Below are 26,472 nucleotides of genomic sequence, written 5' to 3' on the forward strand. Positions count from 1 at the left end.
GTTTCTCATGAGGCCCCTCTCCTTGGCTCACACATGGCCATCTCCCTGTGTCCTCATGGGGCTTTTTCTCTGTGTATATATGTCCCTGGTGTCCCTTCGTCTTTCTCATGAGGACACTAGTCCTGTTGGATCCAGGCCCCACCATGATGCCCTCATTTAACCTTCATGATCTCCTTAAAGGCCCTATTTCCAAGGGCAGTCACACTGAGGATTAGGGTTCGGTGTATCAGGTTGTTGGGCGGACGCATAATTTAGTCCGTAGCAGAGCAGGATCAAGGCTGGGGACGGCCTGGGAGCAGGCAGGAGCGGCTGAGCCGTGCTGTGGGGATGGCGTGGGGACGCCTCTCCTCAGCCGCTGAGTCACTTACCATAGCCACGCCTGCTGCTGCTCTCTGCCAGGCACGCTGGGAGGGGCTTGTGGTTCAGCGTGGGCAGGACTGGCTCTGCCCCCTTGGAGTTCTCAGACGAGGAAGGTGGGAGGACGTGCAGACGGACAGTGAGGTCGCAGAGTGATGAGAGAAGACACCTGCTGTGCCCTGGGAGCACTGGCAAAGGGGCCCTCCATCCAGTGTATGGGTGGGGGAAGGCTTCCTCGAGGAGATGCGTTTCTTTTTTTTTTTTTTTAAGATTTTACTTATTTATTTGTCAGAGAGATAGAGAGAGTACAGGCAGGCAGAGTGGCAGGCAGAGGCAGAGGGAGAAGCAGGCTCCCTGCGGAGCAAGGAGCCCGATGTGGGACTTGATCCCAGGACGCTGGGATCATGACCTGAGCTGAAGGCAGCCGCTTAACCGACTGAGCCACCCAGGCGCCCAGGAGATGCGTTTCTAAACCAGAACCTGAAGTGTGAGTTAGGAGTCAGTCATGGAGGAAAAGGGCTTCAGGCCAAGCACGGGGATGGGCAGATGGGGGGGGGCGAGGGGGGGCTCTGCACCCCGGAGGAACAGAAAGTCATTTAGCCCGGCGGGAGCCGGAGGCGCTGGAGGAGCGGAGCAGTGAGGGAGAAGGCCAGAAAGATCGGCTGGGGCCGGCTTCCCTGTTGGGTTGTGACTCTGTCCTCCAGACGGGAAAGAAACGTTAAAGAGAGTAACAGTCTCCTGCTCGGGGCCCCTTTCTGGCCCAAAGTGCCCAGTGAATGTCGACATGTGCCACGGGTTACGGTTTGGGGGAGGGGGCTGAGGTGGTTGGGAGGGTTGAGGGTGCGGATGACCTCGCCTCCTGGGTAAAGCAGGGGAAGGGCGGGGAGGTCGCCGACCGCCTCCGGCTGCACCTGCCGCTGGGCTCCGGGTCACGCGTGTGGTGTTGCTGTTCAGCCCTGGACAGCGAGTCCGCCTCCAGCAGCATCCGCTTCAGCAAGGCCTGCCTGAAGAACGTCTTCTCGGTCCTGCTCATCCTCATCTACCTGCTGCTCATGGCCGTGGCCGTCTTCCTGGTCTACCAGACCATCACAGACTTCCGAGAGAAGCTCAAGCACCCCGTCATGTCCGTGTCTTACAAGGAGGTGGATCGCTATGACGCCCCAGGTAGAGAGCCTGGCCCGGCCGGGCAGCGGGGCCCCGGGGCCCCGGTCTGGGGCGCCGGCTTACAGAGGAGCCCCCCTTGCCCTCCCCCACCGTGCTGGACAGCGGCAGCCGGAGGAGCCCGGGCACGGTCTGGGTGTAGAGGACACGCCCAGGGAGCTGCTGTCAGTACACAGCAGAGCGTGTCCTGTGCGGAGCGGAGGGGTGGATGGGGCCGGGGGCGGTCACTGCGTCACTGGGGTGGGCAGGGAAGGCTTTGCACGGAGCCGGATTTGAGTCCGGCCTTGACAGATGAGAAGAGAGTTTTTCTGGGAGGGGGATGAGCAGGAGCAGGGGTGAGTATAGGGAGGCAGAGGGCTTCCCTGGAGAGGATGTGTCTAGCCTCCAGCTCGAGGCTCGTGATGAAGGGCAATGGGGGTGAGGGGTGGCAGGGGAGGTAAAGCCACCCAGACGTGGCTGGGGCCCTGCCTGGGGAGGGGGCTCCCTGCCTTTCCTGTCCCAGTGGGGGGCAGTCATCTCTGTCGTAGAGGGTAGTGTCTGCCTCAGGGCCGAGAGGCTGGCCCTGGGCTCTGGAAGTGTGGGCAGGAACCGGGAGGCAGGAGCTCAGAGGGCTCTGGCTGTGAGCACCGGCCGTGTGTACCTGCTCTGCCCACAGGATGCCCGACTCACCCTCTGGATGGCCTGGCTGCAGGGCAAAGCCAGAGTCTCAGGGGCCTTTGCCTGGGCTTCTGGAAAGCGTGCGGTTCACGTCTTCGCCCATCTTTGCCTGCCTTGTGTTTGTGCCTCTTCTCTGTGGGTCTGCCTTGGTCCCTTGGTCTGCGGGTGTTTCTTTCTGAGCTCGGCCTGTGTCTGGTGCCGCACACCGCTCTCGGGTGTTCTGCCACCGAGGGCGGATGGCTGCCGTCAGGAAAGCCTGGAATGAGGTGCTCTGGCTGCGGGGAGGGAGGGACCGTTGAGGTGTGAATCTCACCTGGAGCCCCCCCCCCCCCCCCATCAGAGCAGGAGGTGAGAGGCAAATTGAGCCGTGGGGAGTCCCACAGCGGGGAGCCTCCCAGGCAATGTGCGGGTGGCTGGTGGTGCGGGGGGCTGGCATGGCCAGGGTCTGGCATGGAGGCCCCCTCGGGGTGCGCTGAACGGGGCTGTGAAATAGGGTGGGTTTTGGTGCAGGCGCCAGGAAGCCCGCACCCCAGGCCAGGAGAGGGGCTTTCTGGGAAGGGGATTGTGTCTTCCCTTAGAGTAGGGCTTTCTGAGGGCAGCAGAGGTGGCTCCCACCCTCCAAAACCCTCTTCTCCCTACGCTGCTGTCACCTGGGGAGTCTTGAACTGGGGTTGTTGGCGGGAGTGAAAAAATGTGTGTGACTTGGCTTTAGGGTTGTGGCCAGGGACCGTGACTTCTAACAGTCCCTTTTCCTGTCCGTGCCCTCTAGGGATTGCTCTGTACCCGGGTCAGGCCCAGCTGCTCAGCTGCAAGCACTATTACGAGGTCATTCCGCCTCTGAGGAGCCCCGGCCAGCCGGGTGACATGGACTGCACCACCCAGAGGATCAACTACACGGACCCTTTCTCCAACCAGACCCTGGTAACGCCTGTGCCCCCCGCGCCAGGCCTGGGCAGGCCGCTCGGTCAGCCCAGCACCCCGCGCCCCCTGTCTTCTGTCTGCCACGAGGCCACTCCCACTCCCTTTGTGCAGGCCTTTGGCCCCTGGAGACCATGAGGCTGTCCCAGGTGGAGTCATGGCCATGCCTGGCTGGCCTGAGTCTGCAAGGGCTGTGGGGGCTTCGGCGTTCTCCGGGTGCTCCTCGGGGGCTCCCGACAGCGTGATAAGAGCCTGTCCTTGGCGGGAGGATGTAGGGCTGCGGGGTGAGGCCAGTGTGGTGTCGTGGAGTGAGTGAGTCCTGTACCTGAGTGCCCAACACATTGGCCATGTGGGACCAACGGAATCATTCATTCCTGGGGACGGGGCCTGGGAAGCCGTATTTTGAAGTAAATAGGCCAGCGTGAAGAAGCCGGTCTGGGAACGAGGACCCCCGGCTCCGGTGGCATCTGCACAGGGTTTGGAAGGCAGGGAAGGAATTTTGTGTTTATGTAAATCTTCTCTTTTGCATCCCATGTCCCTGTTTCAGAGAGGACTGAACGGGGCTGAGTAAAGGTTTTCCAGATCAAAGGAAGGAAAGGGGCTTCAAGGTGGAGCAGCAGCTGTGGGTGTTTGGAAGGGCGGGAGGCCGAGCTGAGGAAAGGCCGGCTGACAAGGACTCGCCTGTGGCTCCTGGGGTGGTCTGAGGTGGAGAGTCTGGCCGGGACGGTTCTGTTCACGTTCATTCTGGACTTCCTCTTAGGATCCGGCTGAAATGATTCCCTCTCCGGCAGAAACTAGAGTAAAATAACGTTTCCATGACAGTCCCACAAACCCAGAGCAGGTTATCACCAGTGGACAAGACATTTTGGTCTGGTGTGAACTACGGATCGGGTCTCTGGACCCAGCAAACTGCCCCCACCCTGAAGCAGGCGAGGGAAAAGCCTTCCCTGCGGCTCCCAGCTCCGCGCCGGCCGCTCCTAGGGCAGGGCAGCGGTCGGGGCAGGGGGCGGGACAGTCATCATGGTACTGCCCATTGGTGGGGCCCCCTGGGCCTCCTGCCCTCCCGGGGCACGGGGAGCTGCCGGGCGTGGCTTTTGCTTCTGGGTAAGAACATTCTCTGTGGAGGCCCAGGGGAGCTTCCCTGCTGGGCGCGGGGGCAGCCGAGAGCACTGGAGCAGAACTCGAGACGGGCCTCCAGGGCCAGCCGCAGGCGAGCACGGGCATGAGCGAACCCCGGGGGCACCCGGGGCACCCGACGACCTGTGCTCGTCGCCCTGGTCCGTCCTTCAGGTGGGAGTGGAGAGGTTCGGCTCGTTAGACGTTTTCGGGAAACCAGTGGCATGGAAGAGGACCAGGAGGGACCGAGAGAATGGACTCCGTAGGATAGGGGAATGGATGCTAATTTAGATGAAGGGAAACGTTTTTAGGAACGTTAAGAGGACCAGGATATACCCCAGGAACGCTGTGCAGACCCCCGCTCCCCACTCTGGGAAACCCCGCTGGACAGCCGGGCTCCGCGGGGGTCTCGGGGTGGCCGTCCCCCGGAGTGGCCATCCCCCGGCTGAGCAGCGCCGCCGAGGAGCCCTTCGCACTCGTCCCCAGACCTGGCGGCGCCGGTGGCACCTACCGCACTCGTTACGCAATTTAATGACCCGCTGTGAGCACCCATGAAGTGAGGGCACCCAAGGAGAGTCGTTGGCACAGAGACGGCACTAAAGGCCGTGCATGCGTCTGGCTCCCAGTGATGGTTCCTTTGCTGTCCGCAGCCGAGAGCCGGGAGGGCTTCTGGGCAGTGAGGCAGGGAGGAGGGCCAGGAGGGCACAGGAGAGCACCCGTGGGGAAGGGGCCCTGGTGAGTGCGGGGCAGCTTGGGGCGGGGGGTGCCGGTGGCGCCCGCTGGGGGTGGCCTGTAGTGTCTCTGCAGGCCTCCAGGGAGCTCCGTGGTTGGAAGCGTCTGTGCCCCACCGTAGCCCCTGGCCGTGGCCTCCCGGCAGATTGGGCCTTGGTGGAGGTCCCCGGTGGCTGTGCCTGGCGTAGACATCAGAAAGTGTGCCCCCGCCTCCCCCCATCCCCACGGTGGGGCCTTGGAGGTTGGCTCGCATCCTGCCCCCACCACCCCCTTTGTTTGCAGCACAACGTCTGGGAAATGGGTCAGCTTCAGGCCATTTGTGTCCTGGCCAGTCTGTGCATGTGGCTCACTGGGGGCCTCCCCTGACCCGCTTTGTCAGGCTCCCGATCCCCGTGTTTCCTAGTCTCCCTCATGCCTTCCGTTCAGTGACGTTTACCGCAGTTAGGGCCGCCGGGCTCCAGCCTGTAGGACCCGTTCCTCTCCTCACCACCTGCCATGTCCCTGGGTCCAGAGGGCAAGCCCTTGCCTCCTTGGCTTGGCTCCCAGAGCATTCCCTGTGTGTTGGGCCGACACTAGGCCGAGCTGCTGGGCAAAACCACGCACCCCTAATGGACGTCGTGGCTGTGGCCAGAGAGGAGTCTGCTTCTTGGGAATCCGTTGGGCGTGCAGGTGGGGGGGCGCCGGGGGCGGCCAGCGATGGCCTCTGTCCGCCACCCTGCCATCCGCAGGACAGGCTCTCGGGCCTCACGGGCAGCCCTGGCTCACAGTGACCAGCACGTGCGGCGTCCCCTGAGTCCCTTCTGTGCATGAGTCCCTTCTGTGCATTCCAGGAACTTGATCACGCGGCCGTGGCCAGGCCGCTGAGACCGGGCACTGGGGAAGGGGGTAATGGAACAGTTTGTGTTCTTTGCTGCCACTGACCTGTCGCGGAAGGGCTGGGAATGGAAAGGACCAAAATCTCTCGGGAAGATGCAGCAAGAGGCAGGCAGAGTGAGGGCAGCGTTCCTGTCGGTCGACCTGGAACGCCAGGAGCAAAGGGCTCCAGGAAGGGTGTTTAATTCGGGTGAACAAATAGAGGACTGTCCGCCAGGATGCAACAGTCAGGAATCTGTATGTGCCGGACAGCATCCCGTTTGTGCATTTTAGGCAAAACCTGTTAGAGGGGCGCCTGGGTGGCTCAGTGGGTTAAGCCGCTGCCTTCGGCTCAGGTCATGATCTCGGGGTCCTGGGATCGAGTCCCGCATCGGGCTCTCTGCTCGGCAGGGAGCCTGCTTCCCTCTCACTCTCTCTGCCTGCCTCTCTGCCTACTTGTGATCTCTCTCTGTCGAATAAATAAATAAAATCTTTAAAAAAAAAAAAAAAACCTGTTAGAAATAAGAAATAGCCGTCGCCTTAAAGGGTGACTTCACGGATCAAATAGACAAAAGGAGTGAGGATAAGAACCGAACAGCACAGTTCATTAGTTTCGAGGGAGTGTGTGTGACACTTTGTGCCTGACGGCGCTCACTCTCCGGGTGTCTGTAGAGCGCTGATGACCGTGACTGGCGTTAAGACGGTTTTCCCCAAGTTAGCCTGCGACTCCAGGTCGTCGGCTAAAAGTCCCAGTTGATGTTTCCATGGAGTTCAGCGATCTAGTTTTTAAATGTCCTCTTAGAAGAGCACGTGTGCAGCAGTCGTCCCGCTGGGCTTGGGGACAGAGAGCAGCGCTGCGGAGGGGACCTGCCCGGTCACATGACAGAACCGTGTAAACCCGGGGATCAAGCCCGCATCTGCCCGTTGTCTGGGGAACGGGACGCAGGTCCCCGTTTCATACCAGATGCAAAACCGAAAGCTGCGCACATGAAGCGTCTGAATGTAAAACGTTTAAAAAGTGTTCTAAAGAAATACAGGAGAGGGTGCTTGGGTGGCTCAGTCGGTTAAGCATCTGACTCTTGATTTCGGCTCAGGTCAGGATCTCAGGGTCACGAGCTCGAGCCCACGTCAGGTTCTGTGCTCAGTGGGGGTCATCCTGGGATTCTCCCACTCTGCCCCTCCTCGCCCTACTCCCCCCCACCCCTCTGTACCATGCTGTCTCTCTCACACACTTCTTTTCTTTTCTTTCTTTCTTTTTTTTAAGAGAGTAAGAAAAATATAGACCATTGATGTAATTTTGGTTTTCCTTGACCAGCAAAACCCAGAAGCCATAAAGAAAAAGATTTACAGATATCACTGCATCAGATTTAAAGCTTAATGTAAAAAATGACATTAGAAACAAAGTTTGAGGGGTGCCTGGGTGGCTCAGTGGATTAAGCCGCTGCCTTCGGCTCAGGTCATGATCTCAGGGTCCTGGGATCGAGCCCCGCATCGGGCTCTCTGCTCCGCGGGGAGCCTGCTTCCTCCTCTCTCTCTGCCTGCCTCTCTGCCTACTTGTGATCTCTGTCTGTCAAATAAATAAAATCTTTAAAAAAAAAAAAGAAAAAAAGTTTGATGGAAAAGTGACAGACTGGAAGAAAACAGTTGTACATGAAGTGGATGTAAGCTAGCATCCTTTTAATTAATTAATTAATTAGAGCCCGCATCAGCCGGGGGAGGGGCAGAGAGAGAGACTCTCCAGCAGACTCCCCGCCCAGCAGGGAGACTGACTCGGGCTCCATCTCACAACCCGAGACCATGACCGGAGCCGACGTCAAGAGTCAGACGCTCAGCGGACGGAACCACCCAGGCGCCCCACGAGCATCCTTCCTAAGTGAAGGGCTCCCCTAGCTCAGGCAGCCGCTGAGAAAAGTGGACAGAGGACAGTTGCTCTCAGCTCTGGTCCGGCCGTGCCCAGAGAGCCGCCCCGCAGGGCTGAAGGGGAGTGAGCACGGACAGCGGTCCGGGTGGCCTGGGGTCCTCCGGGGTCCGCCGGGGTCCGCCGGGCGAGGAGCTTTCCGGTCACACAGTGTCCAGAGCAGAGCAGCCGCGGCTCCCCCAGGGCTCATTCTGGCCTTTGTGTCTCTGCAGAAATCTGCCCTGATTGTGCAGGGGCCCCGCGAGGTGAAGAAGCGCGAGCTGGTCTTCCTCCAGTTCCGCCTGAACGAGAGCAGCGAGGACTTCAGCGCCATCGATTACCTCCTCTTCTCGTCCTTCCAGGAGTTCCTGCGCAGGTGGCCTTTCCAGTCCGCAGCGGGCTGGCCCATCCCGGGGCGGGGGCGGGCACGCAGGGCGGCGATGACCCGGCGGCCCAGGGGCCTGACCTGGAGCCCGTGGCCCGGGACACCTGTTCCTGCAAAGTGCAGCAGGTCTGGTGTGGCGCGTGTTCACACCCGCGGGCCGAGAGCGAGGTCGTGTCACTGCTGGGACCTTGTGCGCCCCCGAGTCCCTGGCGCCGGGCCACGTGTCCCCTGCGCTGTCAGGGCAGCATGTCTAGCCCTCGGTGTGTGGTTAATATGGGCATGAAAGTTCCTGTCTGCTGGGGGCACCTGGCTGTGCCCTCTCTGGGGCCCGGAGTGGGCACTGGGATTGCGAGTGTTTTCTTCACGTGCCTGACTCCGGCCTCCAGGCCCCGCAGAGCCCAGGGCGCCCCTGAAGGGAAGTGGGGTGGCGGTCACCGCCGAGGAGAGGCCGCTCCCCTGGCTGAGGCTGCGGGCCATCTTCCCTGCTCACACACCCCTGCTCCGTCCTTCTGGAGCCTGGAGCCTCTGCTGTGGCGTCTTCAGCCCGTCTGCTGCCGCCGTTCCCTCGGGCCTCCCTGCTGGAGCTGCTGGCCGGGCAGATGCCATGGGGGCCCATCTGGGGAGGGGAGGCCAGCGGGTGCCGCTGTGGACTTGGGGCCGGTGCTCTGGGAGCAGGTGGGAAGGAGGAGGGACTCCCCCATGAGGGGCCACCTCGAGCCGGGTGACAGCTCTCCCTGCGTGTGCAAACGCAGACACGGAGCTTGGAAAGGAAGCAGGAAGTGGGCAGCCCCCCGGTGGTGCCAGCCAAGGAGCCCGCTGGAAGCAGGGGCTGGAGTTCGAGTCCGGCTGTCGGGCCTAACCGGACCCTTCTTCTGTGTCTTCCCAGCCCAGACAGGGTGGGCTTCATGCAGGCCTGCAAGAGCGCCTATTCCAGCTGGAAGTTTTCCGGGGGCTTCCGCACGTGGGTCAAGATGTCCCTGGTGAAGACGAAGGAAGAGGACGGGCGGGAGGCGGTGGAGTTCCGGCAGGAGGTAGGTGGCCGTGGCTTTGCTGTCCCCTGCGGGCCGCCGCCTCCCTCGATTCGGGGGTGCAGAGGAGCTTTGCAGAAGAGACGGCCTCAGAGTAGAAGGGACCCCGTGCCGGGGAGGAGACGTGTTCCCCAGGCCCTTCCCTGGGCCACCTTCGGTCCCCACCAAACACGCGGGCCAAGCACAGACGCCTGTGTTTCGCAGAGCCGGTGACTCGGCCCACGCAGCCTGGGTTCTCGGCCCTCGGAGGCTGCTGGCCGCGTGGAAGGTGGGCGACTTGCAGGGAGGAGACGAGATGCGGAGGCCTCTGAAGGTTGTGCATGGGACGATCCGTCGGGATGCATGGGGAGAAGTCCTAGCTTTCTCCTTGTATTAATTTATCATCCTTTTTGCTATTTCTGAATATTTTGAAAGGCGTGTCACGTTAGAACAGTAATAGCTATGTTACATCAATTTAAAAAATCATATATACGGAGGGTATTTGCTCAAAACGTGATCCTAATGGGAACTGTGACTGAGAGCTTTCCGCCCGCTGGCCTGGAGCCCGGAGGTGCCCCCGGAGTTTCCGGCCACGGTCCCGGCGGTAGATGGGAGAGGACGTGGGGAAGAGGCCTGGCCGTGGGGATGGCGGGAGAGAGCACTTTGGTTGCCACAGCAGGGCTGTTTGTCACCCCTACCTTTGGGACCTCCACCTTGGCCCTGTCTGCCTCCTGCCCACACCCACACCCACACCCAGACGCCGCCATCCTGTGGATCAGAGGCTGGGGGCTTGCAGAGGCAGCGAGGAGATGGGTCTGTTCTAGAAAACTCTGTTCCTCCTTGGAGATGTTCCACTGGGTTGGACTCTGTGGGGCAGCACTGGGTGGGGGTTGAACTAGAAGGAGTGACTCCACTGAGGCGGCTGTCAGAAGCCAACGCCCCTTCCCTGTCCCTGGGACCTCAGGCTGCTCCAGATGAGACCTTTGGGAAGGGCTTAAAGCCGGTTTTCTTCCAGAGGACAGGCTTTTTGGGGCGCCTGGGTGGCTCAGTGGGTTAAGCCTCTGTCTTTGGCTCAGGTCATGATCTCAGGGTCCTGGGTTCGAGCCCTGCAATAGGGTCTCTGCTCAGCAGGGAGCCTGCTTCCCTCCCACGCCCCCCACCCCAGCCTGCCTCTCTGCCTGCTTGTGATCTCTGTCTGTCAAATAAATAAAATCTTTAAAAAAAAAAAAAAAGGACAGGCTTTTTTCCTGTCCCAGGATGTGGCAACTCCCCTGGCAGTTAGTTTTCAGCTAACCGTCACATTCTAGATTTTTAGTGCATACTTTTCTCCAAGAGCCCCTAGGACCTTCCTCATCTGGCCCCACAACGGCTGAGAAAAGGGTACCCGGTACCTCCCCTTGCAGTTTGGTGCCGCCTGTCTGCCCAGCTCCCCCGCAGGAGGAGGAGCCCAAGGGGACCAAAGTCCCAGCGAACCTGTACATCTCAGAATGTCTGTGCTCTTGGTTATTATCTAAACTGGAAGTCTTTTGGTGGGTGGCCTGAATTCTGTTGAACAAGAGAAAGTTTTTTTTATGAAGCGTTTTAAAGTTTAAAATACTTAACATATGTATCATCTCCTTTGGTCCCTCCCACACCTCGGTGACGTCGCCACTTTGCCCACAGTGGGGCGAGGGGTGAGATCAGGGTGGACACAGCCGTACGGCTGGACCTGGTGGCTTCCCCAGGACCTGTTTGCTCCCCGTGACAGCAGGCGGAGTGTTTAGTGATCGAGCACCAGACCTTAGCAAGCACGCCCTCTAAGCACAGCCGCATAGGTCTGGGACGTTGCCCTTTGTCCCTAGAGACCCGAAGGGTTGAAATACTCTGCTTTAAAGATCAAGCGTTTTGAAATTTGAGGCTCTGTGGCTTCTAATTATGCCTAACGTGGTCCTTCGAGTATGGTTTAGCTCTGAGTCCGATGCCCAGTGACCGTTTGGTGATGACCCAGAATACCCACTGTGCGTCCCAGATCCTGTTCGTTTCCCCAGGGGCCTTCTGGAAGCCAGAGTGGTCTCGGCTCTGGTACCAGTCTCGGGATGTTGTTTATGAGACTTCTGGCTTTGTCCGTCCAGAAGGCGGTGTGAAGAGAGCCCCGGTCCCCTGTCCCCTCACCGTCCTCTCCTTTCCTGCGATGCGGGCTAGGGAGGGGCGCAGAGGAGGTAACCTGCTTTCTCTCCTCCGTGCCCAGACCAGCGTGGTCAACTACATTGACCAGAGGCCAGCCGCTGAAAGGAGCGCTCAGTTGTTTTTTGTGGTCTTTGAATGGAAAGATCCTTTCATCCAGAAAGTCCAAGACGTGAGTATTACTTCGGGTCGCAAGAGCGTGTTCCCCGCGCTGGGGTACTCTGACTCCTCCTTGCAGGCTGTCCTCGTCTCCTTTTCGCGGCACAAATTTGTTTGTCATTTATGACATTCGTGTTCTGTGTTGTATTTCAGTGGCCATCACTAGCCAGTTGGCCCTGTGAGGGCAGGGCTTCATCTTTCGTTCATGGTTGCTGTTACCATCCAGCGGGGTGCTTAGTGCAGAGTCCTTGCTTGGGAGTGATGTTAAGTGAGTGAACCGAGTAGAAAGCATGGATTGCATTAAGCTAATGTCCAGATTACAGCTCTTGGAATCCCTTCTGTTTCGTTTTGTTTTTTTAAACCGGTCTCTGTTGGATAATGATCCTTACTATTTGTTGTTGTCAGGGCAGAAAGGTACAAGGAAAAATGAACAGTGTGTCAATTAATGCCAGATTCTCAGACTCCGACTTGGGAGGGGAGGAATGATGGGACAGCTTCGCTAAAGGAACAGTCCAGGGAGACACCATCACCAGAGCCAGTCCCCGTCTAGCGCTCATTAGCATTTAGATAATTCCCCAAACGTCCTGATGTTGTGGCTTTGGGGAAGTGCCTTCTGTGGCTGAGACCCGAGCGTGGAGGGTCTCTGTGACCGTAGCTGCTCCTAGTCTCCCACCCCGCCGGGCATCGTGGGCTGCCAGAGCCACGTGCGCAGGGGCGCGTGCGGCTCAGAGAGTGCGGGTTCGGGGTGGAGGAGCGAACGCCTTCAGCTCTGCGCGTCAGTTGCATGGTGAGCCGTTTTCCACTCCGGCTGTTACTCAGTCGGAGGCGCCCATCGGTGGAGGAAAGGCCACACCTGAGAGGGGCCAGCCCTGAGCAGTGGCGCTGGGGGAACCGTTTTGTACCCGGGAGCCCTGAGGCTCCCCTTGTCCGAGGTCACCCTGCTCCGCTGACCTGGAGGTGCTGTGGTTCCCATGCTGGGGACTCAGAAATGCAAGAGGAGACGTGAGCCTGGAAGGGTTTCGGCATTGAGGCAGAGCGGGGCTGGCCGCAGTGGAGGGGCTCGTCGCAGACAGGAAGTGGCCACCGGGGTTTTTGTGGGATGAAGGTCTCGGAGCTCCAGGGAGCTGGGGGCCGTCCGCACAGCTGGGGAGCAGGAAAGCATCACAGGCCGGGGGCGTCCGAGGGCACAGCCTGGAAGCGGGAGTCCGGGATGGGGGACTGTCCCTGGACCAGACGGCGGGCAAGTTGGCGTAACTGAGATGGGAAGAAAACAAGAGGAACTGACCTGACGGGAGAGGGTGCAGTTCTGGGGGGAACGGGTCTCAGAGCAAGTTCACCTACTGTGATGAGGCCAGAAATTTAAACCTCAGTACCGAGTATCTAATTTGTGCAGAGCTTTTTTAAGAAACTCTTTTTTTCCCCCAGGATCCATTTAGGGGAGGAAGGGATTAGTGTTTTTCTTCTCAAACTTGAGCTCTGCACGGTCTCGTCAGAAGGAAGTACAGCCACGGCAGCTTTAGGACGCAGGCGTTTTTCTGCCCCTCCCGCAGCGTGGGGCGTGGGGCGGGAGGCTCTGAGATGACGCTGGTGTGACCCCGGAAGCAGAGGGGAAGCTCGCCGGTAAGCTTGTGTGTGTTGCTCTTTTCCAGATAATCACCGCCAATCCTTGGAACACAATCGCCCTTCTCTGTGGGGCCTTCCTGGCGTTGTTTAAAGCAGCAGAGTTTGCCAAACTGAGTGTGAAATGGATGATCAAAATTAGGAAGAGATACCTTAAAAAAAGAGGGCAGGCAGCAAACCACATAAGCTGAGGTGGCCTCGTGGTGTTCGTAGAACTGCCCCCCCGCGATGGAAGTTCTCGTCATTTCTGTTTCGGTAAACGGAGCGGCCAGCGGCCCCCGTTGCTCACCCGTGCCACGGCCTCGCTGGGAGGACCAGCCTGCCAGACTGCAGCTTCTAACCTGGCCCCGAAAGAGGATGTTTAGAGCCTAATGGAACAGATCCGGTGGATAACCTACAACCTATTTAAGTATTTAAATTATTAATGAACAGTTTTGGACATATGAATAGGGATTGTGGAAGATGGAATTAGATATGTCTCAGGTTTTCTGAAGGTTTGTGAGCTGCCTTTCTTACTTGGTTTCGTGTATAGTTAAGCTCTAACGGGATAATCCAGGCTCTACATTTCACCTTAGTGCCCCCCTCCCCGCCGAGGTTTTTACGAAGTGGACAGAAGAGTGTGATTTTCCCCCACTCGCGAGGCTGTAGATGTGCAGGTTCCGCGTTGAGCCCTCCGCACCCCATACCCGAGGGCAGAATCTGTTGTCTCCCGCGTCGCCTGCCAGTTCCATCATCCAGCCTCTGACACGCTCTCTCATTTGTTACATTTCAAATGGGACTTTTGTAAAGCTTCCAGAAAGCAGTGCTAAGATATCTTGTGGATTGACTAGCCGCTTACGCGTCGGGCTCGGCTATCTGTTGATGCAGGTATGAGCACGCGGTGACTAACATGCGGAAGCCCTGGGACGTGTACAGAGGAGGTGCCTACTCAGTGTATTTTGATGATTTTATTAACAGGTAAATAAAAGTTAGGTTAATGCAAAAGGAGTCCGTGTGCCAGTATGAGTCTGCTCGATCGGTAGGCACCAGTACGCTTCCATTCTGTGACCTCCAAGGGAGTGGCCGCGTGAGCTTGGACTCCCCAGATGGATGGATCTACTCCCAAGGTACGTCATGACCGTGTCCAAGGAAAGGCAGGTGGCCCAGTGGGGAAGAGCGACAGATGGACTCCCGTGAATAAGCTGTGCTCTGTTTCCGTCCTACCAAAGCACCCAGCGGAGAAAGGGCGCTCAGCGTGACCTTCAAAGCCTTCAGCCTAGCTTTTGACAGAGGTGAGTACTCTGTTAGTTTTCACACGGTAGCCATGGGTGATTTAAGGTGATGGAAATTGCCTCCCGAGTTGCAAATTATTTACATGCCCTTTGCTTCTAAAGAGGACTTGGTAACACTTCCTGCGTGTCACAACCCGGCTTTAAGTAATTTGAAGAGGGAAAACTCAAATGTAGAAGTGGGGCGTTCTTCTCTCATGTCTCACTCAGGAAGACAGTTATTTTTTTTTTTTTAAAGATTTTATTTTATTTATTTGACAGATAGAGATCACAAGTAGGGAGAGAGGCAGGCAGAGAGAGAGAGAGGAGGAAGCAGGGTCCCTGCCAAGCAGAGAGCCCGATGCGGGGCTCGATCCCAGGACCCTGGGATCATGACCTGAGCGAAAGGCAGAGGCTTTAACCCACTGAGCCACCCAGGCGCCCCAAGACACTGTTATTTGATTGAATTATTAAAGATAAACTTGTGCAAGAAATATTCCCTAGTACCTTCTGCCACAGAAGCGTGCACATTCACACGTGAGCCTAGATCTTGTCTCTCTGTAAAGTCTTTCTTGTAAGGCAAGGGCAGAGGCAGGCGTAGCTTACCTCAGCAATAATGGAAAACGTGTGTGTGTTGCAGTAGCTCTAAAGATGACACACCGCTTTAGTACTTAACTAATAAAATTTGCTCAAAGGAACATACTAGAACTTAAAACTGCATTTCCTGTCTTGTAGGAAGTTGAGAGACTGCTTACATGTGCTTTAGAATAAGCACATAGTTAGGAAGTGAGCATTTTTAGCTTAGGAGAAAACCAGCCTGCCCGAACGCACTGTGGCTGCTCTCCAGTGAAAGAAATACAGAAACCTGCCACTAGCGTTTAGACCTAACCTTCACTTTCTGGAGAGGCAGGGGCGAGGCTTTCTGTCTGTGTCCTGTAGAGGTAGGCTCACCCCTGCCTTCCCGGGCTGCCCCCGGCAGGCAGCGGCACCGGCTGGCTCGGGCGAGCACGTTGCTCGGGGCAGCCGGGAGAAGGCGGCCACTTGAGACACTCGCACAGAGCCACGTAGGAAAGGAAGGGTTTCTCTGGGCGCCTCAGCGAGTGAAAGGAGTTGCTTTTACAGTGACCTTGGAATTGTGTGCAGGACCAGGCCAGAAGTTTTCATGAATGCAAAAGAGTGGAAAGTTTACAAAAATGTCTCATTTCCGACTCTGGCCACAATTTCTCTGAACCTCACCCAGGGAAGTGTCCATTATAAATTCCGAGATTTATCCTTGTGGTCTTGTTTTAATTGAAATGACACTTAAGGTAATTTGAACCTGTTCTCTGAACACAGACATGAAAAATGAAAGGATGTCCTAAAACTTGGGATTTTATGCAGGTATTCTGTAAAACCGATGTCGTTCGGTGGGTTGCTGCAGCGCTCGTGTGTGTCGTGTGCACGTAAGGGCAGCAGGCTGCCTCTGGAGCCTCAGCTCGGAGCTGGAAAAAGCAAAGACAACACAGGCAAAATACAAACATAGACTTTATTAAATGCTGCTCAATCCCCCAGTGAAGATCTTTCATTACAAAACAGTTCTCCACACAACTGCAAGTAGAGATTGGAATGGTACTCATAACAAAAGTGTGAGAAATACTTGACCAAGTGAAAACATACAAGACCGTTCTATAGTCAAGAACTCTACAGGGGAAGCCTACTGCGTTTCCTTTAAATAAAGCCGGGCAGTGACAGTGAGCGCTCTGCGTCACCACATTGTGGGACTCAAAGCCTGCTTCCCTGGGGCAGGAGGGACTGGAGGAAGGGCAGGGTGTGAGGACTGGAAAGGTCCTGCCTTCAGCCTTTGGGAGGAAGAGGAGGAATGAACTGAGAGGCAGGCTCGGTGCTCACCTGCGGTGCCTCCATGAATCTGGGCTCATCACTCTGGGGAGTTGCAGATGAAGGGGGATATTCATGAGGAACAACCTGAAGAATTTGGTTTACTTTCCCAGCTTTTATTTCTATTTTGTGCTTTAAAAAGTCTGGAGGTTTAAGTTTCTGCTCAAATTCCAGAGTGCAGTAATATCTCTAATGAAGGAAGGCTTAGGGCAGGTAACTCCCCCCATCATATTTCTGGGAGCAACAAAGGGAAGGGTAAGGATTACACCTTAGTTTTGTTTTAGGAAATAGTCTTTTCCAGGATGTAACTAAGGTCTGCAGCAATGTGAAAAGCACATTATAAAAGGGAAAAATATACAGAGCAGACTACTATCTCTATGTGCAACACAATCAAAAAAAGAATTCAAGTCATAATTCTTACCACTCCCATAATTACCTCACTCATATCATAGATGATAAAGTTCATTCATTTCTGTGAAACTTGAGAAGTGACACAATAAGTCCATGATTAGACAGAGGTTACAGTATACTGTGGCCATGATACAGCACAGGGCTATGTTTAGTCCATATTTTTCATTTACAGTTGCCAGGAAAAAAAGTTGGCCTTTCAATTATATTATACTGAGAGGTTTCATAATTTTTACATATTTCAAAAAAGTGTACAAAACTGCCTATCCAACAGAGGTGGTGGGCTTTTTTTATTCATCACTTGTATTGCTGAGAATACTGTGCATGTTGTAAGCACTGTTCTGCTTTTCCAGAGCTTTCTTGAGCTTTAGCTCCTCTAATTTTTTCCATAATTCTTCACGTTCCAATTCCTTCTTTTTCTCTCTGTAGATAAACCAACATTTTTGGAGTCAGAAACCTTTAAGGAACTTGCTGTTTGGCAGTTCGCTGGGGTACACATTGTTCACCCACATTTCACTTAAATCCCTTTACTGAAGCATTTGAGGCCAATTACCTGGAGCACCTAATTATTCTGTCACGATCCTGAGTGACTAACACCTTTATATACCTCCTGTACCAGCTCAGAGTTGCTCCTTGCTTCCCTCCTGTTCTCACACCCACGACTGCTACTGTCATTTGTGCTTTATTACATCCACCTTCTCACCTGACCCTCTTAGAACCACTGGGCTGTGAGGTCAGGCTGCAGCCATTTCTGGGTGGAATCATCGCTCTAGCCACTAACCAGTCAAGAAAACCAAATTCAAAGTACTTTTTTGTTTCAACTGTTTAATTTCAAATCTAAGCAACACTGCTGAATAACTTGGACCAAATTATTCTGAAGGACTATATGAACATCCTAAAGATGGTTTTGTACCTATGATGATGATTCTTAGTTATGTGAAATATACAAGTTTCATGTGATTCTAATCATCTTTTTCCCCATTGCTTCCTGAAGTTGAAACTATATACCTAATTTCTTTTCCTGCCTGAAAGGTGTTTTTGTTTGTTTGTTTAAAGAGTTACTGAGGGACATTAGGATGGCCCTGACAAGAGCTAGCCTTGTTCTACCTGCTACAGGAAAACCCTGATGAGGAATTTATCGTCAAAAGAGATCAGCTTTTCCAAACAATAGGTAATAAACTTCTTAGAAGTAAATGGTAGCTATTATCCTCCAATGATGGGTGGGTGGAGGCAGAGTGGTTACTGCCTGCCTGATGTTTGAAACAATCACTTTCTTCTCATTTATTTCATACATGGAGTTCTCCAAAAGAGGTGATCACGTAGGCAGGTCTGTCAATGCTGCTATGTGCTCTACAATATTGACTGTTGCAAGGAACAAAACAGTCATAGTGAGCCAGAAGCAGGCTACTACGTGAGCTCCCTCCGACCAAAAAAGAACTATGCTGAACTTTTAAGATACCACTTTGTTAAGATGGGCAACTTAGCGCTAACAAACATTGTGCAAAGAGCCTCTGAAGAGTAAAGCTCGCTGCAGAAGCCCATCTGGAGAAACGATTTTCGTAAAAACATAGGCCAAATTGTTTAAATTTGGCATGAATTGTATTTCATGATGCAGGTGCTACCAGACCGATGAACTCTAAAGCTTGGAATGAGAAATAGGATTTATAATCCACATTAAAACTGTAATCCAGTCAGCAGGGAAACTTCTTTATTTGGAAAGGACTTAAAAGTTTGAGCATTACAATTTGAAAGTCTAGATATAACTGACTTAAACACTGTAATTTTAACTTGGGCAAGATACCTGATTGGATTGAATCACATTCAACTAATCTAAAATGTATAGATTACCAAATACCTTTGTCTTTCAGCTTTGTATGAACTAGTAAGGTCATCGAAAAGCTTCCCATTCATTTCCATTAGGGTTTTCAGCACGTTGTATACCAGTGCTACAATGGTCCTAAAATGAAAATCAGCAGTGTTGGGTCACAGGAAATGTAACATTATCATCCCTAAATGGTGGCTGATTCACTTAATCCATTTTAGAGACGATAAACTAAAGTGCAAGAGGTTTAATAATTTGCTCAAGGTCACACAGCCAGTGGTGACAGATGGTCTGATTTCAAAATTCATGTCTGCTTTATCATATATTACGCTCAAACTCTTAAAATGTCACTTTCATGTCTGCTCTATGGTCTCCTGTCTCAAGCTAACAGTATTAAAAGATGAGAATATAACTTGTAAGAAAAAAAGACTAATTTGTAAGAAAAATAGAAAGTAGGATAAGGGTTTTACAGAGGTTAGAATATATGCACAATCTGAACATTGCTGATGTGACCTTAAGCGCTCCAGCCTCTCCTGGGAGAGTGCTAACCCGCGAGGTTTGTGCCGCCTCTGCAGAAGCTGGCTTGGTCTCCCCACCTGGGTTGACCACACAGTAGTGCAAGATTAAATTGAAACCAAGAACTTAATAATTAACTGTATGTATATCAAGTACACAACAGAACAGCACTGTGATGTTAACCTTGAAGTAAGTTCCAAATCTGTATAGGTTTCATGTATGAGTTAGATCGAAAGAAAAAAAAAAAGCACAAACAAGAAGAATAACACCATCAACACAAAAGACACTTACGGATTCCAGTGTTCTTTGGAGATTTTGTACAAACTGCCAAACATAATTGGCAGAATTTTATCAATGTTCTCCTCAATCAAACTAAGAATATATTCATTATTCCAGAAGTACAATGCCCTTTCTGCAACCTAAGAAGACATTTAGAAATGTCAAAACTCAGAGAAAAAAGAAATAATAGTATAAAAATGGCTTCACTGAAAATATCATACCTGAAAATGAGAACTGGATACACACTTGGATATCTGCTTAAAAAGGGGTTCTTCAATTTTTTTGAACTGTGTGGGTTCAATGACATCTAAGATTTCTTCAATTTCTCCTAAAAACATCACCTAGGTTAAAAAAATTTTTCTTTTAAGAAACATAAATTACATGATGTTAACATAGAAAACTAGAAATGAGAAGGTTAACCTACAAATTACACAGTGGACAAAATTAAGGTCTTTGATTATATGTATAATTTACTGTATTGTTCAGCTTTCCCACCAAGTCTAATTCCCAAAAGACTACCACCTCTTGCTTGATGGAAGTGACAATATAGCCAGGCCAAAGAAGCATGTTTTTTGTTTTGTTTTAAGGGTTTTATGTATTTGACCGACAGAAGCCAGTGGGGGGAGGGGGGAGAAGGGGGAGCAGCAGAGTGAGAGAGAAGCAGGCTCCCCGCTGAACAGGGAGCCTGATGTAGGCTCAATCCCAGAACCTGGGATCATGAACCCAAGGCAGATGCTTAATGGACTGAGCCACCCAGGCACCCCAAGAAGCATGATTTATAATTTAGCCCTAAGATTAAAAATTTTAATAAAATTGTGTTTTTGGTTGAACACCTACCTCTTTCTGACTGCATGTTTTTGGCCAAAATTTCAGCAACCCTCTGATCACCTGCAAAAAGGGAAAAGTTCAGCACAAATTAAGCAATGAAGTTGGTTAACCCCAGGGAATTTTTAGTAATTGTGATTATATCAATATTCAGTCTGAAGTAGATCAATATTATTTAATATCTAAGTGTATCCCCAGAATTCCTGCTCAGCTTTATACTTTTTAATAAACCAACAAATATTTATTGAGTACCTTTGTACCAGATACTGTTCTAGATGCTAGAAATACAGTGATGAACAAGACAGATGAGATCCCTGATTTTCCATTTAACTCAGATTATCCATTAAACATAGAAGTAATTTTAATAGTAAGTGCTACTTATATTAGTAAGAAAATAAAAATATGATAATGAGTGAGGGAGATAAGTTATTTTAGGGAGAAACTAAGGAACAAAGAATTCCTGTTACTTAAAACCATCTGAAGTATCAGAGAGCTCCCCAATTTATTTCATAGCTAGCACCATCTTGATAACCAAAATACAAAGGGATCATAAATTTAAGTGAACACAGTTGCAAAAGTTTATATTAAACCAAATGTTAACTATTAACAGAACACTACTTGTCCCCTTATACCTTATTCCAGAAATTCCAGTTCAACTCATTACAGGTTTAAGTTAAAAGGAAAAATTTTATAATCTTTAAAGAATATTTCACACCTACTTGACTAGCAAAAATGTTAAAGCTTAATATTGAGCATTGGCCTGGGTGAGGGAAAAGGTATCTTCAGACTCTGGACTGGGATATTAGATTGTTCAAACTTTTTGGAAGGCAGCTTGGAATATTTAAAAATTTCAATGTACTTTTGACCCAGCAACATGGTTTTAATTTTAATGATTTTTAAACATTTATATACATGGGACACCTGGCTGGCTCAGTCGGTACAGCGTGCAACTCTTAACCTTGGGGTCATGAGTTCCAGATCACCTAAAATTTTTAAAAATTAAATACTTAAAAAAATCCAGGGGTGCCAGAGTGGCTCACGGATTAAGCCTCTGCCTTCAGCTCAGGTCATGATCTCAGGGTCCTGGGATTGAGTCTCGCATTGGGCTCTCTGCTCTGCAGGGAGCCTGCTTCCTCCTCTCTCTCTCGCTCCGCCTGCCTCTCTGCCTACTTGTGATCTCTCTCTGTCAAATAAATAAAATCTTTTAAAAAAGATCCATATACAGTAATTTTTTTTTGGTGTGCTATCCTGGGGGCTTTTATACACACATAGATTTTATTTTTCTTTCGTTACCAGCACCACAGATAGGACACAGAAAAATTCCAACATCCTAAACATCCCCTCACCCAGCAATTTAACTACTCATGTGTCCATTAGTAAAGATTCAGTGTGTTATGGTAATCCATATAATGGAATTTGATGTTACCAGTGAAAACAATGAAACAGATTAATATGGAAAGGTAGCCCCATTGTGGAAAAACCTCATTAGCACTGTCCCACTGTTTAACCCACACACACATACATATGCAAACAAAAAATTTCTAGGAATATATTCACCAAAGATGGTTATCTTTTAGGGGACAAGATTTTAAGGAATTTCCTCCAACTTGCACTTTGATTTTATATTGTGTGAACCAAATTAATACAAATTATGTTCATAAACAGAAGTAATAGTAGTCTTTTTCCATTTTAGAAAATAAAATAATTTCAATTGAAGATATAGGTACACAAGATATAGGTACCTATATCTTATATATAATTTGTAAGAAGCTTTGATACAAATACCAGATTTCTAGAGAATTAGTATGAAGGCTGAAACAAGTATCATGGCCATAATTTGGATGCTGAATGGTCTATGGTAGAAACAGCAGAGATCTGTATATCTACAGGTTTTATGAATTGAAAACTTTTCCTTTGCCAACTTGGACATTTACCTTCCTACCTTCTCATCCTGTTTCTATTTCCGTTAACACAGCTCACCTAAGAGAGACCATTATCTAGCCATTATCCCTCTCCCCCATCTTAGAAATATCTAAGATAGAAATCACCTATCTTCTCCCCATCCACCCCATATTAATTTATATTTAAATTACATCTATCTACAATTCAGTTAAGAACCATGACTTATTATGTTATGGGTTTTGTCTTAATTCTGAGGAGAGGCACCATGGATTTAATTCACTTTTGTGAATTCAAGTTTTAATTCAGTTGAATTAATTTAGTGAATTAAAGTTTTAATTCACTTTAGAGGTTTATGTGGTTTCATGTAAGTACTAGGCTTCTAATTCTCCTGATTTGTCTTTGGAAACTGGTTTTTTAGCTGTTTCCAGAAAGATCTGCAAGTCTAAAAGTTCAAAAACTCTAAGTAGTAGGGAGTGAAGAAATATGTTCCTTTACAGGAAGTTCAAGTCAGAGGAAGAATACTAAGTTCATAATCTTTTCAAGCATGCCTAGGGATAGCCCAAGTAACTTTATAATAAAGAAAACCTTATTTAAATCCTTCAAATCCTTTGCTATTCTTCAAGAACTCTTAGTTTAAATATTTAGATTTAGGATGCCTTGAAAACATTCACTCAAAATACTTCATCAATATTAAAAGATTGTTTTGTCTGCTTCATACTTTTCTATTTTCTCCCTACCTTTTTTTTCTTGGATCTTCAGTGTTCATAACAACATTTTTTATTCTCTCCTGAATCTTCTCATTGCAGGCAAATAGCAGAATTCAAAGACTGAATTGCTATGTTGATTCATAAACAACCTTTATCCCAAGATTACATCTTGATCGCCAAAGGCAAGGAAATGTTTTCAACCCCTATCATATGGTTTATCATTGTTAAGAGGGAAAATCCGATTTCTAAAAACAAAACAAAACTCCAAGGACCCTCACAGTATGTTTTAATTTTAAAAGATGAATGAAGGGGTGCCTGGGTGGCTCCGATGGTTGGGTATCCAACTCTTGCACGGGACTGAGCCCCACTTAGGGCTCTGTGGCAGTGGGGAGTCTGCTTGGGATTCTCGCCCTCTCGCTCTGCCCCTCCCCAGCTCATATGTGCACTCTCTCTCTACAAATAAACCTTCTAAAAAAGTGAATGAAGAATAAAAAAATTATCAGTGAAGATGATATGCATATAAAATTTCACTGTAGTCATTGGATCCTGTCATCACACATTTCAACTGTGACATTTTAATATTAATCTATATTTAAGTTATTCAAGACACAACTTCTAACTTGTGAGAATTCCCCCTCCCAACACTGTTCTTTGAATGCATATTAACTTAACATTCCTTCTAAATGACTCTAAAGTTAGTACTACTACTGTTTGACAACTTTACAAGGGCATAAAGAAAGCTGTAAGAAAATACTACAGTGTGGATTAGAGATATAAAAAGAAATAGCCCACTTACTGGTTCTGTTAGTGTAGTATCCTTCTCCAGGAACTGTACAACACAGTAGGCCAGCTAAAATGTAAGGGACAGTTAATTAATACTACTGAATGAAACGACAGTGATACAGGATTTTTATATTTAGTAAACAAAAATGACTACCTCATTTTAATAAAGTTTACTCTGTATCTCAATACATAAACATGTATATACTCACAACTGTGTGATGTTTAACCTTGAAAGAAACTTTTAGGTAATAAAAAAAGATGTTCTTTTTTCAGTAGTTACCTTCTGAATGTAAAGTTAAGTGAAACATAGGACTAAAGCTAACATTTTAGTTTCAAAGTCAGGGCCCAGACCAGAAAAGAGGAAAACTTGGTATTATCTCTCCTATGTTTATACTGAAAGTGTACTGAGCTTATTTAATAAAGCTAAATATCATAATACTTTTAAGTTATAATGAAAATTTCCCCTGAGCGATTTATAAAAGCAAATTGCTTAATTATACCTACAATTCCTTCCTCAATATTTCTCCATTTCTCTGCCTTTATATCAGCGTCTAAAACAATATTCATTTGATTTGAAATGTCTGAAACTTACCTGAGCATGAAACAAAGCTAATCCTTTTGCAGTATGCATAGGAATAAGAACCTTCATTAGAAATTGTTTATGTTCTGCTTTCAGTGGCAATGCAAAGCCATTGATAATACTGGAGGGAAAAAAAGGCAGGGGGAAGGGTTAAGTAGTTACTACTTTATTTCCAAAAATTATATCCATGAGTATATAAGGAACAGTGTTCTGCTTCAATCTGGTATTGAATGACTTACCCATCTTCAAACTAGTCTGGTTCCTCTAAGTCATTCAATGATCCCAAAAGAGAACTGGGACTGCCAATTAAAGTCCCACTAAATAATTTCTGTCTTTATTTTCTATAAAGCCTATCACTTCATACGTTATTGCTTTTATTCTCCTACATAAAGCCACAGGGAAATCAGTATCACAATGCTGTTAAAACTTCCAATATTTTCTGAAGCAAAAAATATTTTCTGAACTCTGAAGTTTCCGTACTTTGCTGAAAAATCTGAAATTAAGTATTTTCTCCATAATCATTCTCTAACTATAAATAGAGAGGGCCTCATCTTCTCAAGTTAATACTGCTGTGTGATGAATAAGGAAGGCAAAATGTTCACGTAAACTAAAAGGCTCTGAAAAGAACAGATAGATTAGGAATGGCCTATCAATGTCTCAACAAGAATTCTTATAAGTTTATCAAAGATTATAGTTTACTTCATTTCTTCCCAATCAGATCCTATAAATTTCTGAGGCAGTCTGGTAAGATCAGGCATAAAACATGCCACAGCTCCAAAAGCAGGCAGCCTATTCTAAAACAGATGTCTTGCATGGCAAGTACTTTAATATGCTGACCGCTTAAAAGCTATAAAAAGAATTCAGTTGAGAAACTATGTCTTGTGCTCTATATTTAAACTCTAAAATACGAAATAATTTCTCCAACCCCAGCTAGGATTCTAATACATAAAACATTCAAAGTTATCTCTTTAAAAACAAAAAAACTGACTTACCTTCCTAATATTTCAAGGAGTTCAGCAACACCATTGAAATGTTCTGTTTCATATATAAACCTGAATTTAAAATAAAGATAGATATAATAAAAACCCAAACATTAGTAAACTAAATTGAGAAGAGGCAGGAAGGTCAAGAAATCAGTCCTAAAGGCAACTATAAGAAACTTACAAGCATGCTTCAGGAATTCTTTGTAAAACTCTTTTGTCCCAAATTAGTGACTTCTTTTGCTAAAACTAGCCATAATGATAATGGAATATTAGTTCATCTGGAATATTTTATTTTGCTTAAAAATTTAAAAGAAAGACGGGTTTTCTCAAGGAAATACTTTTCAAAATAGGAAACTTCCACCCATAGGAAAATCCAAGAGAAAAGGATCCATATATCATAAGAACATTTTTATTCAGAGCTTTGCAAAAACCTAAACTATACAGGCTGCCTAGCTTTCCAAGATTAGGCTTGCTGTTAAAGCAGGAAGTCAAAAACTCAAATGACTACAGGACAGGGGAGGTGTTAAATGAGTAAAGTAGACTAGGAGAGGAGGACGGAGACCTGTAGAAAGATGCTCTCTCCAGAGGAGACATCTGTTACTGGTTTCTAATTGTTACAACACGGGAATGCCAGCCTAATTCTGCCAGATTTCCAATGAACACAAACAAACCAAACCTGAAATGTGGATATATTAAAGCTAAATCTCATCAGAAGCAACTACTTAACACAGTATCATTTATAAAGGAGTCAAAATACAGGCTCCATATAAATTTAGCTTTGTCAGAAAAACAAATGAAAGTACTTTCGAGATCAAATGATTTTAACAGTATTTATACATATTTTTTAAACAAAAAGCTCAAATAGGTAACTAGACAAATTCAATAAAATTTAAATATGAACATTGGTATTAGCTATTTAAAAAGTCTTCATTACATGAGCAGTAGGTTGCAAGTTTCTAAAAAGTTACATGCAATCAAATGACACCCACAAAATGACTCAAATACTAATAAGGTTAAGAGAGTTCCAGATACTAAAAGTTAATCTAAAGGAACTGGAATAAAAACACACGGAGGGGAAAAAAGTGCTATATATGAATATAGGACCAGTTTACCTGAGGAAAATGTTGTTAATTTGTTTTCTGATGAATGCTCTTAATCCAAGAAATTTCCCATAAATTCGGTGCAGAACAGTCTTCAGGAAGTCACGTTCTCTGGGATCTTCACTATCAAAAAGCTCCAGGAGCTTTTAAAAAAAATCTGAGAAATTACTTTTTAAAAATAATTGAGCTAAAACTTCACTTTATTCTAATTTGATTTAGAGATAACCCATGAAATCTAAAAAAATTTTTTAAAGATTCTTAAAGATTCTGCCTTAGGTTGATTTTATTCTTGATAAATGTTGAGGCTAAAGAAATCTAAGGAGTATTTCTTTTCACTTCATTTCAAAAAACAACATAAACTCTTCAAAAAAGTGGGATTTTTTTTTTGCCTTGCCACTCATCTTAAAATTCTATCCTATTC

General features: G+C 48.9%; 2 protein-coding genes across 4 annotated transcripts in view; one reads left to right on the top strand and one right to left on the bottom strand.

Annotated features, from left to right (window-relative positions):
- The window catches only part of PACC1 (proton activated chloride channel 1), a 38,460-nt gene extending 24,452 nt beyond the window's left edge, over positions 1 to 14,008 (top strand). Inside the window, exons 3-8 of the mRNA XM_045982104.1 lie at positions 1,312 to 1,521; positions 2,945 to 3,096; positions 7,924 to 8,066; positions 8,962 to 9,106; positions 11,310 to 11,417; positions 13,054 to 14,008. Of these exons, the coding sequence (XP_045838060.1) occupies positions 1,312 to 1,521; positions 2,945 to 3,096; positions 7,924 to 8,066; positions 8,962 to 9,106; positions 11,310 to 11,417; positions 13,054 to 13,215 (920 nt within the window). The 3' untranslated portion in view covers positions 13,216 to 14,008. The remainder of the gene's footprint in view (positions 1 to 1,311; positions 1,522 to 2,944; positions 3,097 to 7,923; positions 8,067 to 8,961; positions 9,107 to 11,309; positions 11,418 to 13,053) is intronic.
- Positions 14,009 to 15,777: 1,769 nt separating this feature from the next.
- The window catches only part of PPP2R5A (protein phosphatase 2 regulatory subunit B'alpha), a 62,201-nt gene continuing 51,506 nt past the window's right edge, over positions 15,778 to 26,472 (bottom strand). For all 3 annotated transcript variants that reach the window (XM_045982101.1, XM_045982102.1, XM_045982103.1), the window contains exons 5-13: positions 26,064 to 26,194; positions 24,961 to 25,020; positions 23,981 to 24,089; positions 23,402 to 23,455; positions 20,009 to 20,059; positions 19,393 to 19,512; positions 19,184 to 19,311; positions 18,410 to 18,511; positions 15,778 to 16,977 (exon numbers count right to left, since the gene is read on the bottom strand). In XM_045982101.1, coding sequence (XP_045838057.1) covers positions 16,845 to 16,977; positions 18,410 to 18,511; positions 19,184 to 19,311; positions 19,393 to 19,512; positions 20,009 to 20,059; positions 23,402 to 23,455; positions 23,981 to 24,089; positions 24,961 to 25,020; positions 26,064 to 26,194 — 888 coding nt within the window. In that variant the 3' untranslated portion in view covers positions 15,778 to 16,844. The remainder of the gene's footprint in view (positions 16,978 to 18,409; positions 18,512 to 19,183; positions 19,312 to 19,392; positions 19,513 to 20,008; positions 20,060 to 23,401; positions 23,456 to 23,980; positions 24,090 to 24,960; positions 25,021 to 26,063; positions 26,195 to 26,472) is intronic.

Source organism: Meles meles, chromosome 17 (genome assembly GCF_922984935.1).
Source record: "Meles meles chromosome 17, mMelMel3.1 paternal haplotype, whole genome shotgun sequence".
Lineage (NCBI taxonomy): Eukaryota > Metazoa > Chordata > Mammalia > Carnivora > Mustelidae > Meles > Meles meles.